General features: G+C 46.0%; 1 protein-coding gene across 1 annotated transcript in view; it reads right to left on the bottom strand.

Moving 5' to 3' along the window:
- Window positions 1-25,716, bottom strand: part of LOC311107534 (glycerophosphoinositol inositolphosphodiesterase GDPD2-like) — a 28,268-nt gene that overhangs the window by 2,265 nt on the left and 287 nt on the right. Inside the window, exons 2-9 of the mRNA XM_084150042.1 lie at window positions 20,822-20,925; window positions 20,612-20,705; window positions 20,472-20,531; window positions 20,192-20,290; window positions 17,664-17,757; window positions 17,178-17,323; window positions 437-519; window positions 109-268 (exon numbers count right to left, since the gene is read on the bottom strand). Coding sequence (XP_084006168.1) covers window positions 109-268; window positions 437-519; window positions 17,178-17,323; window positions 17,664-17,757; window positions 20,192-20,290; window positions 20,472-20,531; window positions 20,612-20,705; window positions 20,822-20,925 — 840 coding nt within the window. The remainder of the gene's footprint in view (window positions 1-108; window positions 269-436; window positions 520-17,177; window positions 17,324-17,663; window positions 17,758-20,191; window positions 20,291-20,471; window positions 20,532-20,611; window positions 20,706-20,821; window positions 20,926-25,716) is intronic.

Here is a 25,716-nt window from a genome sequence, read left to right as displayed (position 1 = left end):
AAAATGTAAAGGATCTACAGTATATAAGGAATTTTCAAGTAAACCTTCTGAAATTATTTCCAACTACAACATACAAGGGAGGCTTGTGAAATTGGATATCACCCTTACCTTTAGGAACCAATCACCAGCATTTAATTCCTGTAGCTCCTCCCAGGTGAGGTTTGTGCTGTGGTTGAAGTCTTTCCCAGGGAACTTCTGCAGAACATCTGTAGTCCTCCTCAGGAAATGGCTGCCATGGTCGTGCATCAGGTAAGGAACTCTGTCCTTACTGGGGGAGAAAGAAACGTCAATAAACTGCATCTTTGAAAAGCGCTATATAAATCCCACATGTTATTATTATTAAACTGAAAACAATTTAAAACAGCAGTGCACGTTTGATCCTTCACAACTCTGCAACATCTATGTATGCATGAAGCAGCCCATGTCCCCTGGGTACCTGAGCTGCACGTCCGTCTCGAAGGCAATCACGTCGCACCCAACACTCCTCCTGAACGACATCAGGGTGTTCTCTGGGGTTAGCTGAACACAGAGAGAGGACAGATGGGTGAGAAACACTCCTGTGCTAAATACACATATGACACAGCTAAACTGAGTGGGCCCACGGTGGCGATAGTGGAGAAGAGTGGAGTAATGTAATGGGGGCAGAGCAACATGCCACGTGAACAATATTCCCTAAAAAAAAATGCAGCACTGAGCAAATTTGCTGAACGCAAACTTGAACGTTATGCAAATTCTGTGCAACTTCCGGCGCTCTTTACTGTGAACACTGTGGTTGTACCCGCTTTAAGTTACAGTTTTAACAGTGGCTACTGTGGCTATTTGATCATAATGTTGGCCTACCAGAGCGGCCTACCATCAAAAACAATTGAGAAAAACACATCAGATAACATTTTAACATGGAAATAGCTGTTCTATCATTCAGCCTACAGTAGCAGCCAATGTGTTGTGTACAATGCCTACATTCCATGAAACGTTTGAACAAAAAAACATGCAGGGCTTGACATTAACCTTCAGACAAGGAGGTGACTGAATATGTTGTGTTTGATGCAAGAAACCATTTTACAAAGTAAAAATCATTATTATTCCCTTACCATTATTACAGAGAATCAGACAAATTATGCAACGCTCTGCCTATTGGCTACTTAGCTTATTCAAGACTGTCTCAAAATACAACACTTCCCCTTTAACTTTACCCTTTGACTCGCTTTTCAAAGATGGCTGGAAATGCACAAATGTTTTGCTCTTGTTGGAAGCAACCACTCCCCCATTGTTGACTAGAATTGAGCTATAACTGGCCTAATAACTCACTAACTAGCAAAGAATATGAACAAATGTGCACATGTGGCTACACGCAGCTCTCACTTTGATCTCAAAACAAGCGCATCTACTCACGACCGCTCATACTGTAGCCTAAACAATATGCTGACCACACCGCTCCCGTCGCGTGCGTTGCAAAATAAATATACACATACTTAAATTAAATAGATGAGAGAGGCCTGTAATTTTCATCATAGGTACACGTCAACTATGACAGACAAATTGAGATTTTTTTTCTCCAGAAAATCACATTGTAGGATTTTTAATGAATTTATTTGCAAATTATGGTGGAAAATAAGTATTTGGTCACCTACAAACAAGCAAGATTTCTGTCTCTCACAGACCTGTAACTTATTCTTTAAGAGGCTCCTCTGTCCTCCACTCGTTACCTGTATTAATGGCACCTGTTTGAACTTGTTATCAGTATAAAAGACACCTGTCCACAACCTCAAACAGTCACACTCCAAACTCCACTATGGCCAAGACCAAAGAGCTGTCAAAGGACACCAGAAACAAAATTGTAGACCTGCACCAGGCTGGGAAGACTGCATCTGCAATAGGTAAGCAGCTTGGTTTGAAGAAATCAACTGTGGGAGCAATTATTAGGAAATGGAAGACATACAAGACCACTGATAATCTCCCTCGATCTGGGGCTCCACGCAAGATCTCACCCCGTGGGGTCAAAATGATCACAAGAACGGTGAGCAAAAATCCCAGAACCACACGGGGGGACCTAGTGAATGACCTGCAGAGAGCTGGAACCAAAGTAACAAAAACTACCATCAGTAAAACACTACGCCGCCAGGGACTCAAATCCTGCAGTGCCAGACGTGTCCCCCTGCTTAAGCCAGTACATGTCCAGGCCCGTCTGAAGTTTGCTAGAGTGCATTTGGATTATCCAGAAGAGGATTGGGAGAATGTCATATGGTCAGATGAAACCAAAATATAACTTTTTGGTAAAAACTCAACTCGTCGTGTTTGGAGGACAAAGAATGCTGAGTTGCATCCAAAGAACACCATACCTACTGTGACGCATGGGGGTGGAAACATCATGCTTTGGGGCTGTTTTTCTGCAAAGGGACCAGGAAGATTGATCCGTGTAAAGGAAAGAATGAATGGGGCCATGTATCGTGAGATTTTGAGTGAAAACCTCCTTCCATCAGCAAGGGCATTGAAGATGAAACATATAATATAATAATATAATATGCCATTTAGCAGACGCTTTTATCCAAAGCGACTTACAGTCATGCGAGCATACATTTTTTTTTGTGTATGGGTGGTCCCGGGGATCGAACCCACTACCTTGGCGTTACAATCGCCGTGCTCTACCAGCTGAGCTACAGAGAACCACATGGCTGGGTCTTTCAGCATGACAATGATCCCAAACACACCGCCCGGGCAACGAAGGAGTGGCTTCGTAAGAAGCATTTCAAGGTCCTGGAGTGGCCTAGCCAGTCTCCAGATCTCAACCCCATAGAAAATCTTTGGAGGGAGTTGAAAGTCCGTGTTGCCCAGCAACAGCCCCAAAACATCACTGCTCTAGAGGAGATCTGCATGGAGGAATGGGCCAAAATACCAGCATCAGTGTGTGAAAACCTTGTGAAGACTTACAGAAAACGTTTGACCTGTGTCATTGCCAACAAAGGGTATAAAACAAAGTATTGAGAAACTTTTGTTATTGACCAAATACTTATTTTCCACCATAATTTGCAAATAAATTCATAAAAAATCCTACAATGTGATTTTCTGGAATTGTTTTTCTCATTTTGTCTGTCATAGTTGACGTGTACCTATGATGAAAATTACAGGCCTCTCTCATCTTTTTAAGTGGGAGAACTTGCACAATTGGTGGCTGACAAAATATTTTTTTCCCCCACTGTAAATGTTATTCAATCATTGCACAACAAACATCTGCGTAGCCAGGCGCAAAAATAGAACTTGATTCAAGTTGTGACACTTGATGTGCTGCAAGTCCCACCTCTCCCATCTCCTCATTGGTTTAGGAGCATATACCCACGTGGGGGATTGAATGATAAACTGAGGTCCACACTCCAGGCCAGTTGGTGGTGGTAATGCACATTAAAGTTGGTTGCCAACCGCCATATAAAGTTCAAAGAAGAAGAAGAAGCCTGAAGGAGGAACTTTTCGAACGGGGTAGCCAAGAACGAGATAAGAAAATTGAGAGATAGGCAGCAATGCCAGAGTCCCCTGTTGCGAACCAGGAGTACGGTGGAGGTAATTTTAGACAAAGATTCAGTTGGAGAGCCTTGTAAATGGCGTACCTTGAGAAAGCAAGAACAAGATGTATGTCAGGAGAAGTGCAGTATTATCATAAGGAGACCTGGAATACGGAGGAATGGAGGGAAAAGAGAGGCAGAGGAGGTCTAAGAAAGAGAGGGAGGAAGATTGTGAGCTTGAATCGGTTAAAAAAAGGGAGAAAGTTTGTTAAAGAAGAATGGTAGAAAATGTAAGCAGAGTGAGCTAAAGACACGAGGAGAAATGGAAGTGAATGAGGGTGAAGTTTCGGAGGTGGTAGGTGTGGTGAAGTTCTCGGAGCCCGAGACTTGCAACGAGGGTCAGGATAAAGATTAGTCTGTGACAGTAGGAGTGAAGTTTTAGGAAAAAGTGGACCCTTTTGGCTGATCCATTTGTGGTTTCAGGGTGGGTGAAAACAGAGTTGGGTACAGTGGAATTGGTGTGGGTAACCAGAAGTGGTCTAGTGATAATTGTTTGTGTTTCTGCTGGTCAGAGGGAGAAGGCGCTCTGTGTTAAACGAATGGGGGCAAGAAATGTTAATTGTTTCGCTCTCAAGAAAAGGGCACCATTGAAAGGAGTGTTTACTGGGTTGCAGTAAATGTAAAAGTTGAACAACTGAAGGGGAAGATTCCCGGTGTTTCTGATGCTCGTCATTTAGTGAGACGCAAACAGGGTGGCGAGAGTGGGGAAATAGAAGAGTCATTGTCTGTGTTTTTGCCCGACAAAGTGAAGTTAGGATATACAGTGGGGAGAACAAGTATTTGATACACTGCTGATTTTGCAGGTTTTCCTACTTACAAAGCATGTAGAGGTCTGTAATTTTTATCATAGGTACACTTCAACTGTGAGAGACGGAATCTACAACAAAAATCCAGAAAATCACATTGTATGATTTTTAAGTAATTAATTTGCATTTTATTGCATGACATAAGTATTTGATACATCAGAAAAGCAGAACTTAATATTTGGTACAGAAACCTTTGTTTGCAATTACAGAGATCATACGTTTCCTGTAGGTCTTGACCAGGTTTGCACACACTGCAGCAGGGATTTTGGCCCACTCGTCCATACAGACCTTCTCCAGATCCTTCAGGTTTTGGGGCTGTCGCTGGGCAATACGGACTTTCAGCTCCCTCTATTGGGTTCAGGTCTGGAGACTGGCTAGGCCACTCCAGGACCTTGAGATGCTTCTTACGGAGCCACTGCTTAGTTGCCCTGGCTGTGTGTTTCAGGTCGTTGTCATGCTGGAAGACCCAGCCACGACCCATCTTCAATGCTCTTACTGAGGGAAGGAGGTTGTTGGCCAAGATCTCGCGATACATGGCCCCATCCATCCTCCCCTCAATATGGTGCAGTCGTCCTGTCCCCTTTGCAGAAAAGCATCCCCAAAGAATGATGTTTCCACCTCCATGCTTCACGGTTGGGATGGTGTTCTTGGGTTTGTACTCATCCTTCTTCTTCCTCCAAACACGGCGCGTGGAGTTTAGACCAAAAAGCTCTATTTTTGTCTCATCAGATCACATGACCTTCTTCCATTCCTCCTCTGGATCATCCAGATGGTCATTGGCAAACTTCAGACGGGACATGCGCTGTCTTGAGCAGGGGGACCTTGCGTGCGCTGCAGGATTTTAATCCATGACGGCGTAGTGTGTTACTAATGGTTTTCTTTGAGACTGTGGTCCCAGCTCTCTTCAGGTCATTGACCAGGTCCTGCCGTGTAGTTCTGGGCTGATCCCTCACCTTCCTCATGATCATTGATGCCCCACGAGGTGAGATCCCCAGACCGAGGGTGATTGACCGTCTTCTTGAACTTCTTCCATTTTCTAATAATTGTGCCAACAGTTGTTGCCTTCTCACCAAGCTGCTTGCCTATTGTCCTGTAGCCCATCCCAGCCTTGTGCAGGTCTACAGTTTTATCCCTGATGTCCTTACACAGCTCTCTGGTCTTGGCCATTGTGGAGAGGTTGGAGTATGTTTGATTGAGTGTGTGGACAGGTGTCTTTTATACAGGTAACGAGTTCAAACAGGTGCAGTTAATACAGGTAATGAGTGGAGAACAGGAGGGCTTCTTAAAGAAAAACTAACAGGTCTGTGAGAGCCGGAATTCTTACTGGTTGGTAGGTGATCAAATACTTATGTCATGCAATAAAATGCAAATGATTACTTAAAAATCATACAATGTGATTTTCTGGATTTTTGTTTTAGATTCCGTCTCTCACAGTTGAAGTGTACCTATCATAGAAATTACAGACCTCTACATGCTTTGTAAGTAGGAAAACCTGCAAAATCAGCAGTGTATCAAATACTTGTTCTCCCCACTATATAAGTTATCCTGTACGAGTTTATGTGCCGAATACATTACGTTGTTACAGGTGTCAAACTTATGGGTATGTGGCAGCAGTGTGTAGGAGGGAGGTTCCAAGGTGTGAGAAGTGTGCAGAAGGGCATGAGACAAAGGAATGTGTAGCATTGGGGAAAGTAGTCGTGTGTGTTCTAATTGTAGGGGTGCCCATGGGGCTGAGGATCAGAAATGTTCGAGAGAGTTAGGTTGAGGTTTCCAGGGTAAGAGTAGTGCAGAAGTTGTCATATGCTGAGGCAGTGAAGAAAGTAGAGGAAGATGGGTCAAGGGGGAGGAGTGGTGAGAGTAGGAGATACAGTGGGGAAAAAAAGTATTTAGTCAGCCACCAATTGTGTCATGAGCCCTCTCACTCCACCGGGTTACCACCTTAATTTGTTTCCACTATCTTCCACTCTGCTCACCACTCTCTCTACTCAGCCTAACTAGCTCCACCTGTCCCTGCTCTGCTCTGCTCTAATTACTCTGCCAGCTGCGCTGCATTACCCACTAACCTCTCCCAGTATTTAAAGCCCTGTCTTTCAGCTCTCCTTTGTCAGATCGTCTGCAAAGCTCACACCCGGAACCTGTTTGCTCGCGCTTCTGGCTCACCCTTGTTTTGTGACCCCGGACCTGCCTGATTCTTGGATACTCTTCTGCCCCAGGAAAACCAGACCTGCTTTCTGCCATAACGACTCCTGACTACTCTTCGATCCCGGTAACTCTGACCAGCCTTCTGCCTTGCTACAACGTATTTGGATTTCCCTTGAACTGTACTTCTGCCTTGTTTCATCCGCCCCGTTGTGTCTGTGTTTCCCCCCCCCCAGGACTTCTGGACCACCCACCACCGGCGTCATAGGACGCATCGCTGCCACTGGGGGGGGCACAGACCCAGCACATTGGACGGAATCCCTGTTATTCCCAGTAACCCCTGGAGCCTTCACTCACTCCCTACTTCCCTTTTCCCTTAAGTTTTAATAAACTTTCTGGTGTGACGCAATTGTGGTCCTCTGGTCGTCTGTCTGAACCGTGACAGTACGATCTGACCATCATGGACTCAGCGCACACTTCCCCCGACATGGAAACCGACGAACCTGAGCAACCCACCGCCATGCTACGCCTGGAACACACTGAGAGAGGGCTAGCCCGCATGAGCGGCGACATCACCTCTCTGCTTCAGGTCGGCCACCAACAGCATCAGCAGTTCCAGCAGCACCAGCAGCAGTTCCAGCAGCAGCAACAACAACTCGCCATGATCATCCAACTCCTCACCAACCTTACCCCAGCCACTCCGCCCACCGGCCCGTTTCCAGGCAGTCTGCCCACCAGCCCTGCCCCCGAGTTACCTGCCCCGGTCATTGCAGCCGCTGCTCCGGAACCCAAGATTGGAAACCCCGAGCGGTTCAACGGCGATTCAACCCAGGTCCGGCCATTCCTGACTAGCTGCCGACTTCAGTTCTCCTTGCAGCCAAGGACCTTCGCCACGGAGGGGGCTAAAGTTGGGTATGCCATCACTCACCTGACGGGCCGAGCTCGACTCTGGGGAACAGCAGAGTTCGAACGTCAAACCCCCGCATGTGCAACCTTCGACCTGTTTGCTGAGGAGATGCTGAAGGTGTTTGACCTGGATTCACCAACCGCAGAGGCGTCTCGTGAACTGTTCAGTATTCGACAAGGCAGACGTACAGTCGCAGACCATTCCATCGACTTCCGAACCCTGGCAAGACGAAGTTCTTGGAACACACCATCGTTGGTGGACGCGTTCTTCCATAGCTTGGCTGACTATATCAAGGACGAGTTGGTCTCCCATGAACTGCCTTCCACTCTTGATGAAGCCATCGCACTGACTGTCCGGATCGACAGAAGGATACAGACCCGTCGTCGTGAGAGGTGGCGCCAAGGTCCACCAACTACCGGCATTCGGAGAGATCCGACTGGGCTCCTGTCATCTACTGCCACTCACCCAAGTCAGCTTGATCAGTCTGAGCCTATGGAGATTGGGCGAGCCTCTCTCACTCCTGCAGAACGCCAGCGCCGCTTCACCTCAAACCTCTGCCTCTATTGTGGAGGTGATGGACATCGTGTGGTAACCTGCCCTTTAAAAGCCGAAGCTCACCGGGCATAGGGGGAGTCCGGTTGAGCTCAATGACCATCCAGTCCTCCGACCGCAAACCCCTGCTGCAAGTTCACCTCCGCCTCTCTGACTCAACTCACACCCTGGCTGCTCTGGTGGATTCTGGCGCCGAAGCCAACATAATGGACATCAAGCTGGCACGCCAACTGGGACTGGAGAACCTCCGTTTGACACCTCCTATTCCTGCCCGGGCACTGGACGGACACTTACTCGGATCGGTCACTCATGTCACGGCCCCGGTCTCGATGGGTCTGTCCGGAAACCATCAAGAAACTATCCAGTTTCACCTGCTCCCCTCTCCAGGCCAACCCCTCATCCTGGGTTACCCATGGCTCCGCCGGCACAACCCTCAGCTCGACTGGGTGACCGGGGTGATCAGGGAGTGGGGAGAGGACTGCCACCGAACCTGCCTGCTTGCTGCCGCACTACCCCCTCGGCCAGTACCTACTAACTCCGCTCCTGACCTCTCCAATGTCCCAGAATGCTACCATGGTCTCAGAGAAGTGTTTAACAAAGCAAGAGCCACATCTCTGCCCCCTCACCGACCGTACGACTGTGCCATCGACCTCCTCCCTGGAACAGCCCCTCCAAAGGGCCGTCTTTATTCGTTGTCTGCTCCTGAAAGAAAGTCCATGGAGGACTACATCAATGACTCTCTGTCCGCAGGATTAATCCGTTCATCTTCATCTCCTGCTGGTGCTGGCTTCTTCTTTGTGGGGAAGAGGGACGGATCTCTTCGCCCCTGCATCGACTACAGGGGACTCAACGACATCACAGTGAAGAACCGTTACCCTCTGCCTCTGCTCACCTCTGCTTTTGAGTTGCTCCAGGGAGCCACTGTTTTTACCAAGTTGGATCTCAGAAACGCTTACCACCTAGTGCGGATCCGGGAGGGAGATGAATGGAAAACCGCATTCAATACACCAACAGGCCACTACGAGTATCTGGTTATGCCTTTTGGCCTCACCAATGCTCCTGCTGTGTTCCAGGCTCTAGTGAATGATGTACTGCGGGACATGTTAAACAAGTTTGTCTTCGTTTACCTGGATGACATCTTAATCTACTCCAGAAACCTGTCTGAACACACCCGCCATGTCCAGCAAGTCCTTCATCGTCTTCTGGAGAATTCCCTCTACGCCAAGGCAGAGAAATGTGAGTTTCACGTCAAGACAGTGGCCTTCCTGGGGTACATAGTGGCAGAGGGAAGTATCCAAATGGATCCTGCCAAAGTATCAGCAGTCACTTCATGGCCAGTTCCGGAGAACAGAAAGAAGCTGCAACAGTTTCTGGGGTTTGCTAACTTCTATAGAAAGTTTATTCGGAACTACAGTACCGTTGCTGCCCCTCTCACTGCTCTAACCAGCATCAAGCAACCCTTCACCTGGACCCCAGCAGCCGACAAAGCCTTCAGTACCCTCAAGGTAAGGTTCACCTCCGCTCCCATCCTCCAGATGCCTGATGTGGACCGGCAATTCATTGTGGAGGTGGACGCCTCGGATGTGGGAGTTGGTGCTGTGATTTCTCAGTGGGCTGCGGAGGATAGGAAGCTCCATCCCTGTGCCTTTTTCTCACGTCGGTTGTCCCCCTCTGAGTGCAATTACGACATAGGGAACCGAGAGCTGCTGGCTGTGAAGCTTGCCTTGGAGGAGTGGCGTCACTGGCTGGAGGGGTCCACCATTCCATTTCTCGTTTGGACCGATCATAAGAACTTGGAGTACATCCGCACGGCCAAACGGTTGAACTCCAGGCAGTCCCGCTGGGCCCTGTTCTTCACCAGGTTTAATTTCACTCTGTCATACCGGCCTGGATCACGCAACACCAAGCCAGACGCCCTCTCCCGTCAATTCCAGAAGGATGACACCCCCTCCAAGGATCCTGTGTCGATTCTGCCAAGTCCCTGCATCGTAGCAGCTCTGACCTGGGCTGTTGAGGAACAGGTGCTGGAAGCTCTCCGTAACCAGCCAGGTCCCAGCACTTGCCCAGCTGACCGCCTTTTTGTCCCCGAAAACCTGAGGTCCCAGGTCGTTCAGTGGGGACATGACTCCCGCCTAGCTTGTCACCCTGGCTCCACCCGCACTTACAACCTGCTCGCCCAGAGGTTCTGGTGGCCCTCTCTGAGAAAGGATGTACGGGAATCCGTCCAAGCCTGCCCCATCTGCAACCAACACAAGTCGTCCTGCCAGCCCCCAGCCGGATTGCTGCAGCCCCTGCCTGTGCCCAGACGTCCCTGGTCTCACATCGCCCTTGACTTTGTCACGGGGCTGCCCCCTTCAAGTGGCATGACCGTCATTCTCACCATAGTTGACCGATTCAGCAAGATGGCACACTTCATTCCCCTCCCCAAGCTCCCAACCGCCAAGGAGACCGCCCAGGTGGTCCTGGAACACGTCTTCCGGATCCACGGACTGCCAAAGGATGTAGTTTCTGACCGTGGTCCACAATTCTCCTCCGCTTTTTGGAAGGAGTTCTGTCACCTGCTGGGAGCCACAGTCAGTCTGACTTCCGGATTCCATCCCCAATCCAATGGGCAGTCAGAGCGGGCAAATCAGGAGCTCGAGAAGGCACTGCGATGCATGACTTCACGCAACCCCCACTCCTGGTCGCAGCAATTGACATGGGTGGAGTACGCACACAATTCTCTGACCTGCTCTGCCATCGGTATGTCCCCTTTCCAATGTGTTTATGGATACCAGCCTCCTCTATTTGCCAGCCAGGAAGGGGAGGTTACTTGCCCATCTGCACTTGCTTTTGCCCGTCGATGTCGCCGCACCTGGTCACAAGCCCGAGCCACACTCCTCAGATCCGTTGCCAGCTACACTACCGGGGCCAACCGTCGGAGAATTCCTGCTCCCACCTACCATGTTGGTCAAAGGGTGTGGTTGTCATCGAAGAACCTGCCACTCAGGGTGGAGTCGCAAAAGCTGGCACCTCGGTTCATTGGCCCATTCCCTATCATAAGAGTGATTAGCCCAACTGCTGTCCGGCTCCAACTGCCTAATTCCATGAGGGTGCACCCCACTTTCCATGTGTCTAAGATTAAGCCCATTCATGAGAGTCCGCTGGTCCCTGCTGCGCCTTGTCCTCCTCCTCCACAGCTCGTCGATGGTGGTCTGGTTTACACCGTCCGCCGCCTGCTTCGGTCCAGACGGAGGGGTAGGGGTCTCCAGTACCTCATTGACTGGGAGGGCTATGGACCTGAGGAAAGGACCTGGGTGCCAGCTAGTCGGATTGTGGATAGGACTCTCATCACCGCCTTCCACCAACGGCATCCTGATCAACCTGCAATCCGTAGGGGCCGCCCCAGAGGGGTCCCTAACCGTCCTGCCCGCTCGGCTTCCTGTCCTGTGCCTGATCCTGTCTCGGGACCTGTCCCATCTCCCGACCACGGCCCTCCGGCTTCCTCCGAGGATGAGGACGTTCACTCGGACCGTTCGGAGGAGTTCTAGCCCTCCTCCGGCTCCCCTCCTCCCGCCCGGCGTGGTGTTGCTCTTGGGACTTCTGGGGCCGTCCCTTGGGGGGGGGGTTCTGTCATGAGCCCTCTCACTCCACCGGGTTACCACCTTAATTTGTTTCCACTATCTTCCACTCTGCTCACCACTCTCTCTACTCAGCCTAACTAGCTCCACCTGTCCCTGCTCTGCTCTGCTCTAATTACTCTGCCAGCTGCGCTGCATTACCCACTAACCTCTCCCAGTATTTAAAGCCCTGTCTTTCAGCTCTCCTTTGTCAGATCGTCTGCAAAGCTCACACCCGGAACCTGTTTGCTCGCGCTTCTGGCTCACCCTTGTTTTGTGACCCCGGACCTGCCTGATTCTTGGATACTCTTCTGCCCCAGGAAAACCAGACCTGCTTTCTGCCATAACGACTCCTGACTACTCTTCGATCCCGGTAACTCTGACCAGCCTTCTGCCTTGCTACAACGTATTTGGATTTCCCTTGAACTGTACTTCTGCCTTGTTTCATCCGCCCCGTTGTGTCTGTGTTTCCCCCCCCCCCAGGACTTCTGGACCACCCACCACCGGCGTCATAGGACGCATCGCTGCCACTGGGGGGGGCACAGACCCAGCACATTGGACGGAATCCCTGTTATTCCCAGTAACCCCTGGAGCCTTCACTCACTCCCTACTTCCCTTTTCCCTTAAGTTTTAATAAACTTTCTGGTGTGACGCAATTGTGGTCCTCTGGTCGTCTGTCTGAACCGTGACAAATTGTGCAAGTTCTCCCACTTAAAAAGATGAGAGAGGCCTGTAATTTTCATCATAGGTACACGTCAACTATGACAGACAAAATGAGAAAAAAAATTCCAGAAAATCACATTGTAGGATTTTTAATGAATTTATTGGCATATGATGGTGGAAAATAAGTATTTGGTCAATAATAAAAGTTTCTCAATACTTTGTTATATACCCTTTGTTGGCAATGACACAGGTCAAACGTTTTCTGTAAGTCTTCACAAGGTTTTCACAGACTGTTGCTGGTATTTTGGCCCATTCCTCCATGCAGATCTCCTCTAGAGCAGTGATGTTTTGGGGCTGTCGCTGGGCAACACAGACTTTCAACTCCCTCCAAAGATTTTCTATGGGGTTGAGATCTGGAGACTGGCTAGGCCACTCCAGGACCTTGAAATGCTTCTTACGAAGCCACTCCTTCGTTGCCCGGGCGGTGTGTTTGGGATCATTGTCATGCTGAAAGACCCAGCCACGTTTCATCTTCAATGCCCTTGCTGATGGAAGGAGGGTTTCACTCAAAATCTCACGATACATGGCCCCATTCATTCTTTCCTTTACACGGATCAGTCGTCCTGGTCCCTTTGCAGAAAAACAGCCCCAAAGCATGATGTTTCCAACCCCATGCTTCACAGTAGGTATGGTGTTCTTTGGATGCAACTCAGCATTCTTTGTCCTCCAAACATGACGAGTTGAGTTTTTACCAAAAAGTTATATTTTGGTTTCATCTGACCATATGACATTCTCCCAATCCTCTTCTGGATCATCCAAATGCACTTCAGACGGGCCCGGACATGTACTGGCTTAAGCAGGGGGACACGTCTCGCACTGCAGGATTTGAGTCCCTGGCGGCGTAGTGTGTTACTGATGGTAGGCTTTGTTACTTTGGTCCCAGCTCTCTGCAGGTCATTCACTAGGTCCCCCCGTGTGGTTCTGGGATTTTTGCTCACCGTTCTTGTGATCATTTTGACCCCACGGGGTGAAATCTTGCGTGGAGCCCCAGATCGAGGGAGATTATCAGTGGTCTTGTATGTCTTCCATTTCCTAATAATTGCTCCCACAGTTGATTTCTTCAAACCAAGCTGCTTACCTATTGCAGATTCAGTCTTCCCAGCCTGGTGCAGGTCTACAATTTTGTTTTTGGTGTCCTTTGACAGCTCTTTGGTCTTGGCCATTGTGGAGTTTGGAGTGTGACTGTTTGAGGTTGTGGACAGGTGTCTTTTATACTGATAACAAGTTCAAACAGGTGCCATTAATACAGGTAACGAGTGGAGGACAGAGGAGCCTCTTAAAGAAGAAGTTACAGGTCTGTGAGAGCCAGAAATCTTGCTTGTTTGTAGATGACCAAATACTTATTTTCCACCATAATTTGCAAATAAATTCATTAAAAATCCTACAATGGGATTTTCTGGATTTTTTTTTCTCAATTTGTCTGTCATAGTTGACGTGTACCTATGATGAAAATTACAGGCCTCTCTCATATTTTTAAGTGGGAGAACTTGCACAATTGGTGGCTGACTAAATACTTTTTTTCCCCACTGTATGTACCAGTACAGAGGGATAGGCCAACAAGGGATATATGTTTCAGTAAGATTGGATTTTTAGCATTTATAACAATAGTTATCAATTGTACTGCAGGGATGTCCCATCCTTTCAGGTTGAGGGCATGAGGTAGTAATAAGTAGGAATAAATATATTTAAATAGTGGAGTAGGGTGGTGTTAATTTTATTTTATGATTTTTTTTTTGAATTTGTGAGTGTAGTGTTAGATGGTAGGGTATTTCTTTATTTTTTATTTTTATTTTTTATTTTTTAAGCATAATATAAAGGAGTTGTACTCCAGTCTAGTAGGTGGCGGTAATGCAACATATTGGATGGAAATGATCGGCGAGGTTGAGGGTAGAGGAAGTTCTGGAGTAAAAACAAACAAAATAGAATTATTGTAAAATTGACTGTGTCCATAAAATGTATATAGTTTGTATAAGCTGGAAGTAAGAGGCCTAAGCGTTGTTGTCCACTAGTTTACTCCAATTAGGGAAGGGGTGATGGGGTTGGAAAGTAATAAAGGGAAATATATTTAAAAAAGGATATGTATGTATATGTATGTATGTGTATATGTATGTGTATGTACAGTTGAAGTCGGAAGTTTACATACACTTAGGTTGGAGTCATTAAAACTTGTTTTCCAACCACTCCACAAATTTATTTTTAACAAACTATAGTTTTGGCAAGTCGGTTTGGACATATACTTTGTGCATGACACAAGTAATTTTTCCAACAATTGTTTACAGAAAGATTATTTCACTTGTAATTCACTGTATCACAATTCCAGTGGGTCGGAAGTTTACATACACTAAGTTGACTGTGCCTTTAAACAGCTTGGAAAATTCCCAAAAATTATGTCATGCTTTAGAAGCTTCTGATAGGCTAATTGACATCATTTGAGTCAACTGGAGGTGTACCTATGGATGTATTTCAAGGCCTACCTTCAAACTCAGTGCCTCTTTGCTTGACATCATGGGAAAATCAAAATAAATCAGCCAAGACCTCAGAAAAAAATGTGTAGACCTCCACAAGTCTGGTTCATCATTGAGAGCAATTTCCAAACGCCTGAAGGTACCACATTCATCTGTACAAACAATAGTACGCAAGTATAAACACCATGGGACCATGCAGCCGTCATACCGCTCAGGAAGGAGACGCGTTCTGTCTCCTAGAGATGAACGTACTTTGGTGCGAAAAGTGCAAATAAATGCCAGAACAACAGCAAAGGACCTTGTGAAGATGCTGGAGGAAACAGGTACAAAAGTATCTATATCCACAGTAAAACAAGTCCTATATCGACATAACCTGAAAGGCCGCTCAGCAAGGAAGAAGCCACTGCTCCAAAACCGCCATAAAAAAGCCAGACTACGGTTTGCAACTGCACATGGGGACAAAGATCGTACTTTTTGGAGAAATGTCCTCTCGTCTGATGAAATAAAAATAGAACTGTTTGGCCATAATGACCATCTTTATGTTTGGAGGAAAAAGAGGTAGGCTTGCAAGCCGAAGAACACCATCCCAACTGTGAAGCACGGGGGTGGCAGCATCATGCTGTGGGGGTGCTTTGCTGCAGGAGGGACTGGTGCACTTCACAAAATAGATGGCATCATGAGGAAGGAAAATTATGTGGACACATTAAAGCAACATCTCAAGACATCAGTCAGGAAGTTAAAGCTTGGACGCAAATGGGTCTTCCAAATGGACAATGACCCCAAGCATACTTCCAAAGTTGTGGCAAAATTGCTTAAGGACAACAAAGTAAAGGTATTGGAGTGGCCATCACAAAGCCCTGACCTCAATCCTATAGAAAATGTGTGGGCAGAACTGAAAAGGCGTGTGCGAGCAAGGATGCCTACAAACCTGACTCAGTCACACCAGCTCTGTCAGGAGGAATAGGCCAAAATTCACCCAACTTATTGTGGGAAGCTTGTGGAAGGCTACCCGAAACGTTTGACCCACGTTAAACAATTTAAAGGCAATGCTACCAAATACGAATGAGTGTATGTAAACTTCTGACCCACTGGGAATGTGATGAAAGAAATAAAAGCTGAAATAAATCATTCTCTCTACTATTATTCTGACATTTCACATTCTTAAAATAAAGTGGTGATCCTAACTGACCTAAAACAGGGAGTTTTTACTAGGATTAAATGTCAGGAATTGTGAAAAACTGAGTTTAAATGTATTTGGCTAAGGTGTATGTAAACTTCCGACTTCAACTGTATATATACATATTGGATGCCAACCGCCGTTAAACCTGATCGAAGAAGAAGAAGCCTGAAGGAGGAGAGATTACTAGAAACAAACTCGGTTTACCCTTTTATCTGTGGATTAATTGACGGAGTAGAGGACCTTGTGCATTTCAGGTAAAATAACAACCCAATGTTTATATCCCAGGACAAATTAGCTAGCAACAGCAAGCTAGCTAGCTAAATTGCCATAAATGTTTAATGCTTTTCAACCTGTCCCCAAATTAATATAGTTGGTTCAGAGTTCGTCTTGATATTTCAACCTGCGTGTCCTGCGTGTCTGGTGTGGGTGGACAAAATCAACATGGGCGTCCGGTCTAGTCAGCTTGTAAACAACAGTCCAGTTCAAACTGAATGGCACAGATCCATATATGGCAATGGTTATTGCATATAGGCCTACTGCAGCTTTGATTGGTTATGGCGCACCGGTCTGTGTACGGGCCTGAGTCAAGCCTGTCAATGAAACAGAATCCTAATCCAATGTGGTCTGTCTACAAGAAAATCTCTTGCACAGTTAGTTTTGCATACTAAATCTTGCATAGTTCGTTTTGTTTCGGTATATTACAATTGAATGTGGCTAATGTTGGGTTGATTCGATCACAATTCCCACAGTAGAGCGAAACGTTGATAGTGTTAACTAAAAGGAAAACTGTAGAAAGTTGACTGAAGTTCAATCTCGTGCTTCTCTGTGCGTGCTCATATTTCTTCTGCACGCAGTTTAGAGGGAACATTGAATTTAAGCCCTCTGGTTCAATGGAAAGTGGAAAGTGGAATGGAAAGTGATGGAAATAGGGATATGTGCTCAGTGCAATGTAAACTAACACTAATCCTAAAGTCATTTGGTTATACTGTATATACACTATATGATGATTTGTCAATTTGCCTACTGAATCATAAGGATGATTATGAAATTTATGTCAACAGTAAAAGGGTAACACATAAGCCATTTTTGGATGATGGTCTTATAGCTATGTAATTAAGCCTTATCCACTGTATGACTAAGGTAGCCAATCACCTTTAGGTACTTAGTGTTTTCCAGCTTAGACTTTTAATATTGAGGCCATAGAACCAATGTAGGGTATGAGAAATAGACTGAGCAGGATGCACTTCCTCACCATTGGTGCTCCGCGATGACCAATGAGGGCAGGTTTAGGGGGCAGCTGTTTCTTCTCTACCAGACAAGGGGATTGGATGAGGAGGGGGCTGAAGAAGATTGCCACTGACACGCCAGCAAACACTACCATGATGATGATCTTAGAGGCTGGGGGCACACATAGACACAGGTTAACAAATGAAACAGTCATACTTTAACTACTGTTGTGAATACAGAAAGGCAAGGAAAGAAGATGCTGCATTTAGTCAAGTGAATTAGTTCATACAGCTGGTGTGTATAATCATTCATTTTACATTACATTTACGTTTTAGTCAATTAGCAGACGATCTTAAGTACCGCCCAGTTTTCACAGAACTCAATTCTATTCTGTCAATATTGAAGTAATACACCTGTATATGGGTGTGTAGGCTACAATATGTCTCATTTTATTGATGTCATGGTGAGTGTTTGTGTATTTGTATTGGAAGTGTTCAGTATCCGCACCAACCTATTCTGCGGGTCCTATGGAAGCCCTGGAACACTAGGCAGCTTACCAGGGTCAGGGCTCCAACCCCTCCCATCTGTAGGAATGGAGCCGTGGCCTGAGGGAGATCAATGTCACATGCTAAAGCTCTGACCCAAAACACACAAACCTGCTACACATCTCACTATAGCTCTAACATTCTCACCAACGCGCCGCGCCGCGCCGCGCACGCACACACACACACACACACACACACACACACACACACACACACACACACACACACACACACACACACACAGATACACACACACACCTAAAAGACGGTTCCATGGTGCAATACTTTGGCCCTACTTTTTCAAACAGAAATTTGCATCCTGTAGCACTAACTCCAAAAAGTTTTGGGACACTGTAAAGTCCATGGAGAATAAGAGCACTTCCTCCCAGCTGCCCACTGCACTGAGGCTAGGAAACACTATCACCACCGATAAATCTACAATAATCGAGAATTTCAACAAGCATTTTGCTACAGCTGGCCATGCTTTCCATCTGGCTACCACTAACCCGGCCACCAACTCTGCACCCTCTGCTGCAACTTGCCCATGCCCCCCCCGCTTCTCCTTCACACAAATTCAGACAGCTGATGTTTTGAAAGCGCTGCAAAATCTGGACCCCTACAAATCAGCTGGGCTAGACAATCTGGACCCTTTCTTTCTAAAACTAGCCGCCGAAATTGTCGCAACCCCTATTACTAGTCTGTTCAACCTCTCTTTCATAACGTCTGAGATCCCCAGAGATTGGAAAGCTGCCGCGGTCATCCCCCTCTTCAAAGGGGGTGACACTCTAGATCCAAACTGCTACAGACCTATATCCATCCTGCCCTGCCTTTCGAAAGTATTCGAAAGCCAAGTTAACAAACAGATCATCGACCATTTCGAATACCACCGTACCTTCTCCGCTATGCAATCCGGTTTCCGAGCTGGTCACGGGTGCACTTCAGCCACGCTCAAGGTCCTAAACGATATTATAACCGCGATTGATAATAGACAGTACTGTGCAGCCGTCTTCATCGACCTGGCCAAGGCTTTCGACTCTGTCAACCACCGCATTCTTATTGGCAGACTAAATAGCCTTGGTTTCTCAAATGACTGCCTCGCCTGGTTCACCAACTACTTCTCAGATAGAGTTCAGTGTGTCAAATCGGAGGGCCTGTTGTCTGGACCTATGGCAGTCTCTATGGGGATGCCACAGGGTTCAATTCTTGGGCCGACACTTTTCTCCGTGTATATCAATGATGTCGCTCTTGCTGCTGGTGACTCTCAGATCCACCTCTACGCAGACGACACCATTTTGTATACATCTGGCCCTTCATTGGACACTGTGTTAACAAACCTCCAAACGAGCTTCAATGCCATACAACAATCCTTCAGTAGCCTCCAACTGCTCTTAAACGCTAGTAAAACTAAATGCATGCTTTTCAATCGAACGCTGCTGGCACCCGCCCACCCGACTAGAATCACCACTCTCGACGGGTCTGACCTAGAGTATGTGGACAACTACAAATACCTAGGTGTCTGGTTAGACTGTAAACTCAACTTCCAGACTCACATAAAGAATCTCCAATCCAAAGTTAAATCTAGAATCGGCTTCCTATTTCGCAACAAAGCCTCCTTCACTCATGCTGCCAAACATGCCCTCGTAAAACTGACTATCCTACCGATCCTTGACTTCGGCGATGTCATTTACAAAATAGCCTCCAACACTCTACTCAGCAAATTGGATGTAGTCTATCACAGTGCCATCCGTTTTGTTTCCAAAGCCCCATACACTACCCACCACTGTGACCTGTACGCTCTTGTTGGCTGGTCCTCACTACATGTTCGTCGTCAAACCCACTGGCTCCAGGCCATCTATAAATCACTGCTAGGCAAATCCCCGCCTTATCTTAGCTCATTGGTCACCATAGCAGCACCCACCCGTAGTCTGCGCTCCAGCAGGTATATCTCACTGGTCATTCCCAAAGCCAACACCTCCTTTGGCCGCCATTCCTTCCAGTTCTCTGCTGCCAATGACTGGAACGAATTGCAAAAATCTCTGAAGCTGGAGACTCTTATCTCCCTCAATAACTTTAAGCATCAGTTGTCAGAGCACCTTACCGATCACTGCACCTGTACACAGCCCATCTGAAATTAGCCCACCCAACTACCTCATCCCTATATTGTTATTTATTTTGCTCTTTTGCACCCCAGTATCTCTATTTGCACATAATCTCTTGCACATCTATCATTCCAGTGTTAATACTATTGTAATTATTCTGCACTATAGCCTATTTATTGCCTTACCTCCATAACTTGCTACATTTGCACACACTGTATATATATTTTCTGTTGTATTTCTGACTTTATGTTTTTTACCCCATATGTAACTCTGTGTTGTTTTTATTGCACTACTTTGCTTTATCTTGGCCAGGTCGCAGTTGTAAATGAGAACCTGTTCTCAACTGGCTTACCTGGTTAAATAAAGGTGAAATAAATAAATAAAAAATACTATACCTGTAGTGACAGAAGAACAGTGTGCCACTCTTTTTTCCACTGTAAGCTTATTCCAGTGGTGCCCAGGGCGACGAAGACCACACCTAAAAACAGGAACAACTGTGCAGAGCAAACCACAAGACAATACATGCGGTCAATACAGATCATACTTAAGTTAGTTAATATTGTTAATCATCATTGCTATTACCATTCATCTTATGCAGATCTGTAAATATAGCTGGGTACTTCTTGTAACACATGCAGAGGGCAACATTCCAGGAATACATAATGTTCCTAATACCTTATGTAGACAGTATAAATCCAAAGGCTCTTTCAAGGCAAGTTGGACCAGTGCAAAGACCTGCAATTAAACAGTTATTACAACACAGCGAATGTAAACTACATAAATACATTGATAGGGATATGAATTGTCTCCCTCACCAGTAATAGGATGCAGTAGATGGTCAGTACAGCAGAGATAATGATCAGCACCATGAACCAGTTCACCCACAGTTTAAGAATGGAAAAGGCCTTCCTGGTAGGGGACAATAGAGGGTAGATCACAGAGTCTGTCAACGTGTGTGTGTGTGTGTGTGTGTGTGTGTGTCGGCAGCTGTATGTGCAAACACAAGAGTGTATGACCAAGCTCACCAGTTGAGATCCTCGCGGTCATTGAAAGCCATCAGACAGACGTACATCCAGAACAGAGTGAGCAGGGACACAGCGGTAACGACTGACAACCAGCAGCAGGAACACTATAGCAAGGAGAGTTAAGAATCTCAAGGATGAACAATGGAAACAGGATGCACCTGAGCTAAATTTTGAGTCTCATAGCAAAGGGTCTTAATACTTACGTACAGTGGAGAAAAAAAGTATTTAGTCAGCCACCAATTGTGCAAGTTCTCCCACTTAAAAAGATGAGAGAGGCCTGTAATTTTCATCATAGGTACACGTCAACTATGACAGACAAATTGAGAAAAAAAAATCCAGAAAATCACATTGTAGGATTTTTTAATGAATTTCTTTGCAAATTATGGTGGAAAATAAGTATTTGGTCACCTACAAACAAGCAAGATTTCTGGCTCTCACAGACCTGTAACTTCTTCTTTAAGAGGCTCCTCTGTCCTCCACTCGTTACCTGTATTAATGGCACCTGTTTGAACTTGTTATCAGTATAAAAGACACCTGTCCACAACCTCAAACAGTCACACTCCAAACTCCACTATGGCCAAGACCAAAGAGCTGTCAAAGGACACCAGAAACAAAATTGTAGACCTGCACCAGGCTGGGAAGAGTGAATCTGCAATAGGTAAGCAGCTTGGTTTGAAGAAATCAACTGTGGGAGCAATTATTAGGAAATGGAAGACATACAAGACCACTGATAATCTCCCTCGATCTCACCCCGTGGGGTCAAAATGATCAGAAGAACGGTGAGCAAAAATCCCAGAACCACACAGGGGGACCTAGTGAATGACCTGCAGAGAGCTGGGACCAAAGTAACAAAGCCTACCATCAGTAACACACTACGCCGCCAGGGACTCAAATCATGCAGTGCCAGACGTGTCCCCCTGCTTAAGCCAGTACATGTCCAGGCCCGTCTGAAGTTTGCTAGAGTGCATTTGGATGATCCAGAAGAGGATTGGGAGAATGTCATATGGTCAGATGAAACCAAAATAGAACTTTTTGGTAAAAACTCAACTCGTCGTGTTTGGAGGAGAAAGAATGCTGAGTTGCATCCAAAGAACACCATACCTACTGTGAAGCATGGGGGTGGAAACATCATGCTTTGAGGCTGTTTTTCTGCAAAGAGACCAGGACGACTGATCCGTGTAAAGGAAAGAATGAATGGGGCCATGTATCGTGAGATTTTGAGTGAAAACCTCCTTCCATCAGCAAGGGCATTGAAGATGAAACGTGGCTGGGTCTTTCAGCATGACAATGATCCCAAACACACCGTCCGGGCAACGAAGGAGTGGCTTCGTAAGAAGCATTTCAAGGTCCTGGAGTGGCCTAGCCAGTCTCCAGATCTCAACCCCATAGAAAATCTTTGGAGGGAGTTGAAAGTCCGTGTTGCCCAGCGACAGCCCCAAAACATCACTGCTCTAGAGGAGATCTGCATGGAGGAATGGGCCAAAATACCAGCAACAGTGTGTGAAAACGTTGTGAAGACTTACAGAAAACGTTTGACCTGTGTCATTGCCAACAAAGGGTATATAACAAAGTATTGAGAAACTTTTGTTATTGACCAAATACTTATTTTCCACCATAATTTGTAAATTTTGTCTGTCATAGTTGACGTGTACCTATGATGAAAATTACAGGCCTCTCTCATCTTTTTAAGTGGGAGAACTTGCACAATTGGTGGCTGACTAAATACTTTTTTCCCTCACTGTAAATAAAGTATTTCAGTTTTTTTATTTTAATAAATTTGCATTCGGAAAGTATTCAGACCCCTTCCCTTTTTCCACATTTTGTTACGTTACAGCCTTATTCTAAAATAGATTAAATAAAAACATTTCCCCATCAATCTACACAATAACCCATAATGACAAAACAAAAACAGGTTCACCTTCCAACAGGACAACGACCCTAAGCACTCAGCCAAGACAACGCAGGAGCGGCTTCGGGACAAGTCTCTGAATGTCCTTGAGTGGCCCAGCCAGAGCCCGGACTTGAACCGAATCAAACATCTCTGGAGAGACCTGAAAATAGCTGTGCAGCGAAGCTCCCCATCCAACCTGATAGAGCTTGAGAGGAACTGCAGAGAAGAATGGGAGAAACTCTCCAAATACAGGCGTGCCAAGCTTGTAGCATCATACCCAAGAGGACTCGAGGCTGTAATCGCTGCCGAAGGTGCTTCAACAAAGTACTGAGTAAAGGGTCTGAGTACTTATGTAAATGTGATATTTCAGTAAAAAAATATTTATAAATTTGCAAAAATTTCTAAAAACCTGTTTTGGTTTTGTCGTTATAGGGTATTGTGTGTAGATTGATGAGGAAACAAAACTATTTAATCAGTTTTAGAATAAGGCTGTAACGTAACAAAATGGGGACAAAGTCAAGGGGTCTGAATACTTTCAGAACGCACTGTATATATAACCCCTAGCTATGGTTTAGAAATACATATTCTCTGAGTGTTCTTGTATGGCTGGTCGACCCAAAAAGTGTGTGTTTGTGTGAGTGTGTGGGTGTGTGTATATACACTGTACATGTGGTGATTCTAAGGGGCTCAGGGGTTAGCTCCCTCAGGGCTGTCTGAGTCACTCCAACGCCTCTTCATGTTTGGTTTCGCCTGCTGTTCCAAGCCACCACACTTATTGGGGAACCAATACAGTCATCAAACACACCAGCATCCACCATCCACCCACCCTCAATTGCGTCCAAACAGAAACCCCCCTCCCCTTAGACACTAATGGTTTGTCAACCTTTGTAGTCCTGTCCCAGATCACCTTTTACCCAGCCTGTAGGATCCTGTGAGTTCAGTCCAGCAATTAATCCTAGCACACATTCACATGCTCCACAATCTTCCTCCTCCCAATTATCCCCCTCTTATTTACACAACAGGCTGAATGTATGGATGCCTCTCTAATAGCATTCATCCACATCTCACTGGCCTAGGAATACAGGCTTCGTATTATACACTCACAGTGAGTTTATAAAGGGGGAAAATCCTCATGCGTCCACTGAATGCTGTGCAATGGAATGTTAATCCGTTATAATCACTTTGAGGATTTTGTCAAGTTAGATTGAACTGTAGAGCAGGTATAAGCTCAATGCCTCAGTGACTGCTGCTGCTGGATGATGATGATGACGATGACGAAGATGAGGATGACAATGATGATGACGATGATGATTTTAATTGCAATATATACCAAAGCCATTACAACATTTCCTTGTAGGCCAATTGTAACTCTGACTCACCTAGGAAAAGTCACTAAAACAACTACATGGAATTACAGTATATAAATCAAATTTGAGGATAATGATGGTAATGAATGAGAAGTTAGTACCAAAATTTGTAATTGTCTTAATGCATGTCCTATAGCTACAGTCGTGGTCAAAAGTTTTGAGAATGACACAAATACTAATTTTCACAAAGTCTGCTGCCTCAGTTTTGATTTGCATTTGCATTTTGGTCATTTGGCAGACGCTCTTATCCGGAGCGACTTACAGTTAGTATGATGGCAATTTGCATATCCTCCAGAATGTCATGAAGAGTGATCAGAAGAATTGCCATTAATTGCAATGTCCCTCTTTGCCATGAAAATGAACTTAATCCATTTCCACTGCATTTCAGCCCTGCCACAAAAGGACTAGCTGCCATCATGTCAGTGATTATCTCGTTAACACAGGTGAGAGTGTTGACGAGGACAAGGCTGGAGATCACTCTGTCATGCTGATTGAGTTAGAATAACAGACTGGAAGCTTTAAAAGGAGGGTGGTGCTTGAAATCATTGTTCTTCCTCTGTTAACCATAGTTACCTGCAAGGAAACACGTGCCATCATCATTGCTTCACAGGCAAGGATATTGCTGCTAGTAAGATTGCACCTAAATCAACCATTTATTGGATCATCAAGAACTTAAAGGAGAGAGGTTCAATTGTTGTGAAGAAGGCATCAGGGCGCCCAAGAAAGTCCAGCAAGCGCCAGGACCGTCTCCTAAAGTTGATTCAGATGCGGGATCGGGGCACCACCAGTGCAGAGCTTGCTCAGGAATGGCAGCAGGCAGGTGTGAGTGCATCTGCACGCACAGTGAGGCGAAGACTTTTGGAGGATGGCCTGGTGTCAAGAAGTGCAGCAAAGAAGCCTCTTCTCTCCAGGAAAAACATCAGGGACAGACTGATATTCTGCAAAAGGTACAGGGATTGGACTGCTGAGGCCTGAGGTAAAGTCATTTTCTATGATGAATCCCCATTCCGATTGTTTGGGGCATCCGGAAAACACCTTGTCCGGAGAAGACAAGGTGAGCGCTACCATCAGTCCTGTGTCATGCCAACAGTAAAGCATCCTGAGACCATTCATGTGTGGGGTTGCTTCTCAGCCAAGGGAGTGGGCTCACTCACAATTTGGCCTAAGAACACAGCCATGAATAAAGAATGGTACCAACATATCTCCCAACCATCCAAGAACAGTTTGGTGACGACCAATGCCTTTTTCAGCATGATGGAGCACCTTGCCATAAGGCAAAAGTGATAACTAAGTGGCTCGGGGAACAAAACATTGACATTTTGGGTCCATGGCCAGGAAACTCCCCAGACCTTAATCCCATTGAGAACTTGTGGTCAATCCTCAAGAGGCAGGTGGACAAACAAAAACCCACAAATTCTGACTAACTCCAAGCATTGATTATGCAAGAATGGGCTGCCATCAGTCAGGATGTGGCCCAGAAGTTAATTGACAGCATGCCAGGGCGGATTGCAGAGGTCTTGAAAAAGAATGGTCAACACTGCAAATATTGACTCTTTGCATAAACATAATGTAATTGTCAATAAAAGCCTTTGACACTTATGGAATGCTTGTAATTATACTTCAGTATACCATAGTAA

The sequence above is a fragment of the Coregonus lavaretus genome, assembly GCF_964263955.1.
Source record: "Coregonus lavaretus genome assembly, chromosome: 32".
Taxonomy (NCBI): Eukaryota; Metazoa; Chordata; class Actinopteri; order Salmoniformes; family Salmonidae; genus Coregonus; species Coregonus lavaretus.
Note: the sequence above shows the minus strand (reverse complement) of the source record. Positions and strands in the feature narration are given on the sequence as shown.